The 12,125-nt window shown below is 34.9% G+C and overlaps 1 protein-coding gene and 1 long non-coding RNA gene across 2 annotated transcripts in view; one reads left to right on the top strand and one right to left on the bottom strand.

Moving 5' to 3' along the window:
* The window catches only part of THSD7A (thrombospondin type 1 domain containing 7A), a 267,166-nt gene that overhangs the window by 250,795 nt on the left and 4,246 nt on the right, over positions 1–12,125 (top strand). Inside the window, exons 25-30 of the mRNA XM_030264733.4 lie at positions 159–333; positions 2,363–2,536; positions 3,517–3,612; positions 6,684–6,766; positions 7,088–7,298; positions 10,702–10,789. Coding sequence (XP_030120593.3) covers positions 159–333; positions 2,363–2,536; positions 3,517–3,612; positions 6,684–6,766; positions 7,088–7,298; positions 10,702–10,789 — 827 coding nt within the window. The remainder of the gene's footprint in view (positions 1–158; positions 334–2,362; positions 2,537–3,516; positions 3,613–6,683; positions 6,767–7,087; positions 7,299–10,701; positions 10,790–12,125) is intronic.
* LOC140682617 (uncharacterized) lies at positions 2,433–10,783 on the bottom strand. Its single transcript, XR_012054523.1, has 3 exons — positions 10,471–10,783; positions 9,961–10,044; positions 2,433–2,567 (listed from the first exon to the last, which is right to left on the bottom strand). It is a non-coding gene; the product is annotated as an uncharacterized lncRNA (long non-coding RNA).

Here is a 12,125-nt window from a genome sequence, read left to right as displayed (position 1 = left end):
TGAACCATGTCTTCTTTTTTTGTCTTCTTCTTCTCCTTATTGGAATGAATAAGTAGTTAAGCAAAAATAATAGGAAATAGAATGATGTGTAACTCAGATCTAGTCTTTTGGCAATGTCTTCTGTTCAGTATCAATCAATATATGTTCTCCTTCTGTAGGATGCTCAATGTGGAGAAGGAACACGTGTGAGGAACATCTCCTGTGTGGTTTATGATGGATCCATTGAAGATGTTGGCAAAGTAGTAGATGAGGAATTCTGTGGAGAAATAGAACCCATTATAGATGGTGATAAGAAGATAATACTTGAGGAAACCTGCACTTTCCCTTGTCCAGGTAACAAAGCTCTTCAAGTAAATGTTGCATTTCAAGATTGCTTTGGTGTCATTTTTGCTATTAGGGCCTAGCATTAGCCACAGGCAATGAAATCTTTTACTGATTGGATTAATCTATCAAATGACCAACAGAGTTACTTTTTAGGAGTGGCTTCATGATAATCAATCAATTAAAAAAATTCTAGATTTTAAATTTATAAAAGACATGCTCTCTCTGTCACAGATTGTACCTAAGATGTATATATTTTTTCACAAAATCCATTGAAATAAAACCTGTATTTAACTCTATAAGAAAGGATGCTGGTTTACAGCTAAATATTAGTGTTAAGTGTGTAGACTATCTGACAGCTTTATTAATATTTTTACCAGTGCTAAAACCTTGATGCCTTTTATGGGTGTCTAAGGAAGATAAGCTAAGGCATCTTGTTTTTTCCTTTAGAGGTTCTATTCCAAATGCCTCTAGTTGTTTAGCTTTATGGATGTGACATGCACTATCATCACCTTTGTGAACTGAATCAAAGTAGCTGTTATGAATGATCAGGTCCATGATGATCAAACTGAGAAGGATTAAGAGCATATAAGAGCTGTGTAATTTCTTAAAACCCCTCCAGTTCATTCCAAACACTTACTTGTAGAATTTGAAGTATATTGCTGTTGTTTAGTAGCTATTAATGATGAATCTTCAGAAGAGGTGAAAAACTCCTTCAGTTCTAATGTAGCTATCATTTCATGCCAGTACTCTATTCTCTTGAAACTCTCCTCTTTCCCAGAGTTTTTGTCCCAGTTCATATCAGATTGGACTGAAGGTAAAGTTGTCTCAATAAATAGAAATTAATAAAAAATGCAGATATTTCCATCGCTGCTTTGTACATAGCATTCCAATTGCATAATTTTCATGTATTTTTACTTCTTAAATGGAAACTGGAAGAATAGAAATATTGTAGTTATGTTTTCATAGTAGTTAATTTTATAAAAAATAATATAGCTGCTTATTGATTGCTTTAAAAATTTTGCTGAGCAGGGACCTGTTCTTCAACAATCTCATATTTAGCCAGCAAAAATAACTGCCCTGTGGGGATGTGCTAATGATATGCTCCAGCTAATGTTTCCAAAAATCCCTACTTGTTTTCCTATTATGTATACATCATTCGTCAATTATTCATTTCTTTGCATGCTTTCCTAAGGTTGGCAAATAAAATTCCTTCATTAATCAGGCATCTGGTCAACACAGTACTGATTGTATCTGTCATCAGTATAATGCAAGGTAGCATGAATTTTTAATGACTTTCTCACTGAAATAATGAGGACTAAGAGGTTTATTTATGAGTTTGTGCGCAGTCTAGTCCCATTTTCAACTGCAGTTTTAACAAAATGGTTTCTTTGTGTTGTGCCTCAGATCTTCCTTAAATGTTCTGTAGCTGATTGTGCTAATTAGTGTCATTAGTATAATTTTATTTTTCAGTTTTACACTATAGAATTCTACATGTCTATTATGCTAATATGAAATAGCAAGAACAGACATTTTAATCATGCTTCCATTTCCCTTTCTTGCAAAGGATTTTGCATCAGTTGCTTCTATGTCTATTTAGAGAAAGATAAGCAATAATTAATCTTCTTAATACTAGAGAACATTTTCTAAGATCAAAGATGAATTGAAAAGAAAAAGTAAATTTAGCATAAGGCATACAATGCAAAATATCTTAAAACGTACAAAAATCTAGACATTGGTAAAGCATTGCAAAGAGATTCATGAGGGTGATCTCATGGGAATGCTACGAGAAAATAAAACTGCTTTAGAACAAATGGACCTTTGTATAATCTTTATATTATTTTCTATGACACAGACATTCAGATAATATCAAAATATTATGATTTCTACACTATGAGTCAAGTTTAAATAGAGGGAAAAAGGCAACTAAAAAGAAGGAAAATTAAGAAACTGTACTTGGGACATTTTTTAAAGACATATTCATTGTGAAAAGCTCTTCACATACAATGATCATTCATCTTATAAAACTGTTCTTTGACAGGGGACTGTTACTTGAGAGAGTGGTCTGAATGGAGCCCTTGCCAGCTAACCTGTTTTAATGGTGAAGATCTTGGTTTTGGAGGAATACAAGTCCGATCTAGGGCAGTGATCATTCAGGACTTAGAGAATCAACATCTATGTCCAGAACAGGCTTTGGAAACAAGACCATGCAGTGGTAAGCACCAAAATATATGTCAGGCTGGTTCCTGCAAGAAAATAATACAGAACAACCATAATTTTGTTTTATTTCTGTTCGTGGTATCGATTTTAGGCAAATGCAAATTTAATAAGCACAGTTGCACTTAAATTGTTGTTTTACATATATCAACTGTAAAGAGAAAAACTTTAAAGTAGTAACTATCATATGTTAACCTTCTAGAATTATTCTTTTTAAATAATGACATTTCTTTTCATATGGGATAAATACACTTTGTAGCAAATTAAAAAAAAGAAATCTCTTTGTTTTGATTCATAACCAGGTTTAGATTTCTCTCTACCCTTTGAATTGTTAATTACATGACAATGTCATGAAAATATCTCAGCTGTGCTTACCACTGCTAGTAGAAAAATTGTCTAAAAAAAGAAGTTTCCTCTACCAACTTGCCTATTCAGAGGCCAGATCAGACAAAAAGGAATTTTATATTTTTAATAGAAAGCTAAGGTGCAGAAGGACTCCATGATTCATGCCAGACCATATGAGATGTGCACAGAAGAGCTGAGACACGAAGCCAGATGCAGCCCTGGCCACTTTGCCAAGCACTGGAACACTGACTGAAACTCAGTGTTACCAGAAAAGGAACCTGACCCCTAAATGAGTTTTGCACAACAAATGGGCCACAACCATTATGAGCTTATTGGAAACATTTCTTGTACCCGTTTACTGCATGAAGCTTGCTCATGAACCTAGTTAGTGTCTCAGACACATCTGGTCTCTTCTCTATGTGTCCAGTAAGTGCAGGAGACGCCGGGACCTCCACGTGTGCAGTGCAGTGCTGGATGAAGGAGAAAAGGCCTTAATTAACGACTGTACAAGCCATTAATCATAATGAGTGTGGCCACAAAATGCGTATGGTCAGCTGATGAGTGTGGCTGCAGCCCATGGTAGTCTAAAACCTTGTCATCTAATCTGCTGAAATGTCAATGTTCTCTGTGCAGATGGGCAGTGCTATGAGTACAAGTGGATGGCTAGCCCATGGAAGGGATCTTCTCGGACCGTGTGGTGCCAAAGGTCAGATGGTTTAAACGTCACAGGTAACTGCTCTTTTTATATACACAAAAAAAAAAAAAAAAACCAACCTGGAAAACAGGTGGATAATGTGTTTTCCCAACAAACTGAAAAAAAAATTTAAAGGATCTGCGAAAAACACTTCCTGGAGTATGAATCAAAAGCATCATCTTTTTGCATATTAAAGATGCTGTTTCTTTTCTACAATCATGCAGCATGTAATGCTTAAAGTAAATGTAAGTGTTATCTTCTATGGTGGACCTGAAATGTTTTACATTGAATATGTTCGGGGGTTTTTTACCGTAGGCATCTTTACACTTCTAAATGTAGGGCTTCAAATTTCAGCCCTTACAACAACTAAAATTTTTATGTACTACAGGTCATTTCAGTGCCTATACAAAGGCAAAGAAAGTTGCACAGCTCGGTAATATCATCCATATATGATATATCTCCTTAAAGTTACAAAATATAAAATTTTAATAAATGTGCTAATATGAGTTTATTTCTTTACTTCAATGCCATAAATCTGTATCAAGATACATTGTGGTCTGCTATGGGATGTCATGACTTTTTGTGCAAGCTAAAGCAAAAAAAAAAGAATTAGGAATGACAGAAATCTCAGAAGAAAACCTTCATTTGAATCTATTTATATTGATTTTTATATTGGCAGTAGGGATTCATTTAAGCTAAGAGTTATGCATTTATTTAAATAGTTTTTGTGTCAGACCAAGTGATAGTAAAAGAATCCCAGAGACTGTAAACATATCCTCAATGCCAGCTGCTGTCAGGTCAGTCACAGCAGAGGGGCTGTTATTATTGCCACCGCAATATTTATTCATGGTGGACTCCACCACTACTGTCTGTTGTGACAGTAGAAATAAAATATTTGTGTTATTTTTACACGGTGTTGAAATAATAGCTCAAAGTCTCTTGCAAATCTCACCTTGTGGTGTAGGACTCTTAAACACATCTTGTGCACAAGAATTGTGACAGGGCATTATTCATGAACCTTGATTGCTTCCTGCTTACCTAAGATGTTTCTATGGTAAGTAAAACTCTAAGAGAGAATTCTTATTGGGATTAATATAGGATATTACCAATGAAAGGTCCTACAGGATTTGAAGGAAATAGCATGTAGGAGATTATGTCTCTGAGATGTTAAAATCAGAATATATTAATAAATCACAGTCAGTCACATGAAAATAATAATTTATTCTGACGTGACCGAATACAGCTTTGTGATAAATTCTAAGAAATATGAATGTATGACTGTGTATTATTGGCAGATTTTTCATAATAAGACCTCCAAGGCAGACAAACCTCTGACCTATATTGCATTACTTTTTTTCAGTTTGTTTGTATGTGGCTTTCAGTTGTGATAACTTTCTGATTTGAAAGGAAGACTACTGGCATAGTCCAGAACATGAAATCACTGGTCTCCATGCAACACAAAACTATATTTTTCATATGTTTCTGTTAAATGCAAAACCATAATTTTCATGGATTTTATGATTGTTTTCAAGCACAGCACTTAAATGTAATATTCTATTTTACTAAAATATAATGTAGAGAGAACTTCTCTACATTAAATATACAGTAATGAACCAGATTTTAATTTGCATTTGTACATTTCCTGAAAGTGTTTTGTATAATATATACATATATATATTTACAGTATATATATGTATATATTGAGCTCATGAATACTTACCGGATTCATTGAGGTGATAGACGTACATACATGATTGATTTAAATTGAGATTACCTAGTTTGATTCAGAAGCAACCGATATCTCTGATTACTGTGTCTTGTCAGCCTTATTCCTGCACCTTTGGATTCAACATAGTGTACTTTAATTCAGACATTATTAAATAAGTATTGTGAGTTCTGTTGGTATTTTAAGGTCTTTTTCTATTTACTTACTTGCATAATATCATTGTGCTGAATAATTCTTTTTTACTTGAAGGTGTTATTTCCCATGGGCGATGAGGAAACTCTTTCCTTCTGCTTCCTTGGATGACTGATATTTTATTACATAGATTCCCACAGGCATGTGATTTATATGCTAGGATGTATGATTTTCTTTTCTGAGGGTGGGGAAAACTTAAAGCAACCAGCAGGGTTTTCTTTGTTCTTCACCAGCCATCCTGTTAACACTTGGATCTACATAACCACAACTAACTGCATCTGCTATGGTTGTGACCAACCTCAGCTATCAGGATTTCATCATCATATTGCAGCAGTATAAAAACAGAATTAATTTGGGAGATGCATGATAAGTTTATCTGTAGCAGTATGAATTTTAAACAATGTGATTCATATCCCTCTTCTATGAGCTAAAAGGAAACACAGATAAATTCAAACTAATTCTAAATGTAACTTAAAGTAATTCTGGCTGAAATGCTAGTGAAATCCTGATTGTGTGTACTGGTCCATAACGATAACTGCACTATATGTAAAGCTGTAGAAATGAAAACTAGGCCTGTATAAAAAGGGAAAAGACTGAAACTCACAATATCATCAGTATTGCAACTTTCAGTACATGCTTTACAGATAAATCTGCTTTGCTTTGTAAAATCTCAGACTAACATGAAGCCGTGATTCATAAAGACATGTGTAAAAGTGACCCAGTAGCACCAGAAAACAGGTATCCTTTCATAAACAGGATGAGTAACTTGTTTTCAGTTCAACAGGAAATTATATAAATAAAAAATATGTTTATATTTCTATTGTCAACACAGTTTCAACATGTAAGTCATAAGGAGGGCCCTAGAGAACCAAATTTGCTCCCTCGAGTACAACAAAGCATTTTAATTAGCTTTTTTGGCAATTCACCAAAGGATAAAAGAGGAAAACAAATATTAGTTCCATTGCCAAATATTAGTACTCTAAAATGCACATGAAATGAAATACATTTGCTGTATCCTTACTCTACATATAAGAAAACATTTGATTTCAATTATCCTTCACCTTGGAATAAAAGAAGGACTCTTACATTCAAATTAGCAGCAAGATTGTCATCCATGATACAGTGCAGCAAGTAATTTCATCAGTGGTTAGATATTACCATGTGAAAATATGATTTTCTGTCCTACAGGGGGCTGTTTAGTGATGCGCCAACCAGATGCTGACAGGTCATGTAACCCACCGTGCAGCCAACCCCATGCTTACTGCAGTGAGGTATGTGCTACTGCATTGGAGCATAGAGCACCCCATGAGGCCTTCCCACACATCTCTTGATTACAAAGATTATGTCAACAAAAAGCATTTCAGAGATTTTACTAGTCAAAAATTTGTTAAAATCCACCTTGCCCAATTTTCTACCTTTCAATTAAATGTTAAATATGGTATGAACTTGCATAAAAATATGTGAAGAGGTACCCTCCAGGCTAGCACTCATCAAACTAGTCTTCTCTTCCAGTCATCCATGTTGTTATGCTTTATAGCTCACAGAAAACCTCGTTTTTCTGCTACATGTTGTAAAACACTTGTTCCCTACAGACTAGGACATGCAGTTGTGAAGACGGATACACTGAAGTTATGTCCTCTGATGGCACCCTCGAGCAGTGCACTCTCATCCCAGTGGTGGTCATCCCCACCATGGAGGACAAAAAGGGAGATGTGAAAACCAGTCGAGCTGTGAACCCCACCCAGCCTTCCAGTAACCAGACAGGACGAGGAAGGACCTGGTTTCTACAGCCTTTTGGGCCAGGTGAAGTCATGCAATGAGGAGTTCTTAGTGCTAAGTACTGCTGCAGGGTCTGGCATTTGTATTTTTGTATACCTAGGAAGACCAGAAAAACCCTTGACTGTTCATTTAAGAGGCAGGCATATACTCTCACTGAGAACAAAGGGAGAGACATAAGTAACCACCTAGCTCTCTCACTACTCCACCAATATATTTAGTGAAATCTTATATTGCAGATTTCCTTTTAGCCATTCTACCTGATAAAATTCACAAAAGCTATTTGAAATGCGACTGTGGAAAGGAGCTTGCTGCAAAAGTGCAAGCCAATATATTAAATTATGGTGTCTTAACCAATATTTCTGTTGATAGAGGAATGAAAAGATAGCACTGAAGACTTCAAAGAGTAAAGGCTTCTTAAAATCTGCAGCCTTAGCAAAAATTGTAGGAAAATAATTGGTATAGGTATGCTAATGCTTTTCTGACTTACCCATATTTATGCTAATTAATGTTATTCAAATGCTAACTGTATTATTGATATTTAGCATAGGCCTGCTCTTAGTCTCTACAAGCAATATTTACTTTTATGATGGACCATGCTCTTTAGAGCTGAGCAAAGACATTTGCAAGAGTGCTGTAAAATATAGGAGTTACTTAATAAAAAATACTTTATAAAGTCCATCATGTAATCAGATGCCAGTAAACACTTTCTACAGCTACTAAGTATTTGTATAAAAAAACCCTTCAATTAGCAAAATACTTTCACTTAAAGAGATATATTGCCCAAAATATTATTAATATGGAAGAGAGCAATTGCTTATCATCTTAAGTGTCTCTTAAGTCACTTAGGGCTAAATATAATAATACACTTGTGTATTAGTGTTGTCATTTATTTCTAAAGGGTTTTTTGTTGTTTTTAATTGCAGAATTGAAAGTACTATCTTTACATGCATAATAAATATATAAAGATATTTCAATTTGAGATTTATAAAATTATTTCTAAATATTTCATATTTAATCTAATGTAGATTAAATAATGTTCAGGTTAGAAATTAGAAATATTCACATTAGATCCCATTAGTCCTACTAGTATTTACAATTATTTGTACTTTGATATTATATTTGATACCTGCAATAAAATGATCCTTACTTCAAGTAATTTATTCAAAAATAAAAAATAGAAAAGAGATTTTCTGGTCCTTTTTTTAAAAAACAGCATCTTACCAAGTATGTTATTATTTACTCATTTAACTAACCCCTCCTGAAAATGCCAGAGGGTGTATTGTAGCACACAGAGTGATAACAATAAGCAAATATCAGACAGTCCCCTTCAACAGTTTAGGAACATGGACACTCATGTGAGCTCAGGGAGAGTTTTGGAGCAAGGTACATTTGAGAAACTTCATGAAATTTTATAAAGTTGAATTTTATGAGTATGAAACCTCACCAATTTTATGTAATTCAAGTTGGGAAAGAGACATAGCTCAGTTCAGATAATCTCAAACATGCTCAATAGGACAAATACTTTATGCAGTGAAGTTATGAGCAAATGTGAGAGAAATTGAGCATTTTCCAATTCTGATGAGATTTAGGCTTGATTGTTTTATTTCAGGATTTAATATATATTATAAAAGTTTGGATTTACTCTGGCATGGTTATTTTTTTCCTCACAGTTTCTAAGTCTAGATCTAAAAGAGGTCTTTCATTTTCTTCCACAAATCACATTGCAATTCCAGAAAGGAGGGTATTAAAAGTGCCTTCCTCAGTTGTCTGGGCTGAGGTATTACCACAAAAAGATGAATCTGAGATGCCACTTCCCTTACATACTTAGAAATAATCTGTCCAGAGCGAATTCAGAAAGCCTGAGGCGGATGTCAGTAGTTGCATAATAGGAATGACCTCATTAAGAGAGTTCCTTGCTTTGACAAAAACAAATAAATCTGTATACAAGCCATTGCCAGCCTTTTTTTCAAGGAGATGTTACTATTTTAAAAGAAGCCCACCTGAATAAAAACTAAGCCTCTTACATTTTCCAATGGAAATAAACCAAGGAGAGAGGAAACTAACCTATTTAGCAGTACTAAATTCTGAATTCTTCTCATTGATATTATCGTATCATAGGATATGTCAGGTCAAATCTACTGTTCCATTAATCTTTAATGGATCAGTTATTTCAGTTATGTCAGTTATTGCCAGTCATTAGGTTCATTAAGGTAATGAAGGCAAAATGTTCTGATTTTGATTAGTCTTGAACAACTTATCCACATGACAGCAAGACTTTGCATTGCTACAGTCCAGAAAGCCTGAGCTTAACTGCACAGCAATGGAGAGCACTACTGTGTAACCAAGCAATCTTAGTCTAACTTCTGTTAATATTATTGTGGAAATAGAAACTGCATTGATGGTGTCTTTTGGTTCTGCAGAGCTAATGAGAAGCACTAAGTGTTTGATCAGAAAAAATTTGGCTGTATTTGCTTACATTGAAAATACACACAACTTCATGGAAAAAAAAAAAACAACTTACACCACTTGAAAATGAAATAATTCAGTTTTATAATGATTATTTTTTTTTGTCAAAGAAATGCAACAAGGGTAGCTAATCCCCTGGAAAACAATGTTTGCAAAAAGCCATTTAGAAATTTGAAAAATGAGTTGGATAAAAGTAGTGAGTCAAAAAGCATGCACTCACCTTTAGTTGTGATCTGATCATTTTGAGGCAGAGCAAAACCCCACAGACAAAGTCACATAATTTTCCTCGTAGACACGGGTGCATCTGAGGCTAGAAGGAGAGTAGTATGTATGCATAGGCTGCACATAAATACAGTCCTTATCAACAGACAGTTGTTTTATTTATGAGCATGGGTTGTCTTTTTTTGTGTATGTTTATTCTGTGAGAAGTCACTTATAACAACAAAACGCGCATTTAGTAGGGACAGAAATTTTAAAATTTTGCTACTTTATGCAGTAGTAAAAGTTGTGTATGTGCAGCTAAGGGATGGATGATGTACAGCATGCTAAGGGCATTTAAAAACATACAAGTAAATAGGAACAAGAATAAAAATGACAGGCAGATTGCTTTACCAGAGCTAGAATAGAAAGCGATGCTAAAGGGGTCCCAGGGTGATGCACTGCCCTGTGATCACACTGAGTGACTGCTCACTACCAGATGGCCCCAAAGCTGAGTTTCTGGGTCTCTCACCTGCTGCCTCTGCCCCAGACCTCAGCTCCATTTGAATTATCCTGACTTCAACTGAAAAGCAGAGCACAGAGAAGTCATTGCTCAGTTATTTAACAATATTTACTCTGATTAAACTGTATGTGCTAGTGAAGACATTTATTTTGGATTATTAAAGTATTTCTATGCTATAGCAGTACTAATAATTCAACTAGACTAACTCAAACACTACTGACTAACATTCATTCCTTTTAGATGGGAGGCTGAAGACCTGGGTTTATGGTGTAGCTGCTGGTGCATTTGTTTTACTCATCTTTATTGTTTCTATGATCTATCTAGCCTGGTGAGTTCTTTAATTATTTATAAGAAAACAGCCCCCTCACAGACTGTAATGAAAATGTTTACATCTGCTGCCGTAGAACCTGCAGGCACTTGTGTGAACTGCAATGTTTAATTTGCAGTGTCCTTTTGTCCAGACTCAGGTCAGCAGATTCTGATTGTACTCTGGATGATGGATCACCACATGCTCTTCTGAGGGTATAAGAACTTACAAATACGGGGTAGCTTAGTGTACAGTTCGTTTTTGCTCAGTTTATCTTGGTTGTTATATACAATGTCCAGAAAAATTTTATTATGTCTGTATCAAAAAATGCTGAGAAAGTGCAACAGTGAAATTGAGTAACCAGGCAAATCATATTTTATATTTTACAAGATACAGAGATACAGAACCAGAAAAAATCTGAAAACTTTCTTAACTTTTTAATACATGATATTATTTTTTGAACAAGTCACCTTTGAGTATGTGCTCCCTGAAGTTTTCTAGGTCCTGTTTGGAATTTCTAATACAGATGACAGTACAGGTGAAAGGTGAGGGAAGTGTGTTCCTATACATCAGGCTCTTGGCTGTACTGCATTAGTAGTCATGTGGGGGCTTCTGGGTATGTTTGTCATTCAGTAAACTTTGCCCAAAATCTCACTTCTGTCTAGGTAATACAAAAATTTGTTCAGAGTTTTTTGGTTGTTGTTTGTTTTTGTGAATTTTTGTATGGTTTTGTTTGGTTTGGGGTTTTTGTTGTTGTTGGGGGTTTTGTTTGTTTGTCTGGGGGTTTTGTGGTCTTTTTATTTTGGTTGGTTTCTTGGTTTTTTGGGGGTTGGGGCTTGAGGAAAAGGAAATCCATTATCATTCAACACTGGCGATTATTTGGACTGGAACCCGGCTACTGCAAGTCATTGTAACAGAAGGTTTTGTATAAAACATTCAGATTTGAGCAACCTAAGTGACACAGTTGAAATAAGATTTTGGACAAGACTGAAGATGCACAAACCTGATCTAAAGAAATGCTTACATTACACTCTAAAAGAAGACTAGTAGTAAAGCATGGATAAACATTCATTTTTCTTTGACCTGGTATTTTTTTAAAACTATATCAAATGGATGGGAAATACTGCTGGATTAAAATCTAATTCAAGGCTAGACAAGGAATGTTATGGCAAACAACCATACCTCTGCTATTAATGACTGGTTGGATTATAACATCTAGAATTAATTGTAGGCATTCCAGCAAGTATAATGAGATAAAACCAGTCAAAAGATGGATCTTTCCTGTAGAAACCCTTGATGTGGCAAGAGCAATTTAATATTTGAGTCACGTAATTTAAAAGAACCTGATTGAAGCTTT

Source organism: Taeniopygia guttata, chromosome 2 (assembly GCF_048771995.1).
Source record: "Taeniopygia guttata chromosome 2, bTaeGut7.mat, whole genome shotgun sequence".
Classification (NCBI taxonomy): domain Eukaryota; kingdom Metazoa; phylum Chordata; class Aves; order Passeriformes; family Estrildidae; genus Taeniopygia; species Taeniopygia guttata.
This window is presented reverse-complemented; position numbering and strand designations above follow the sequence as displayed.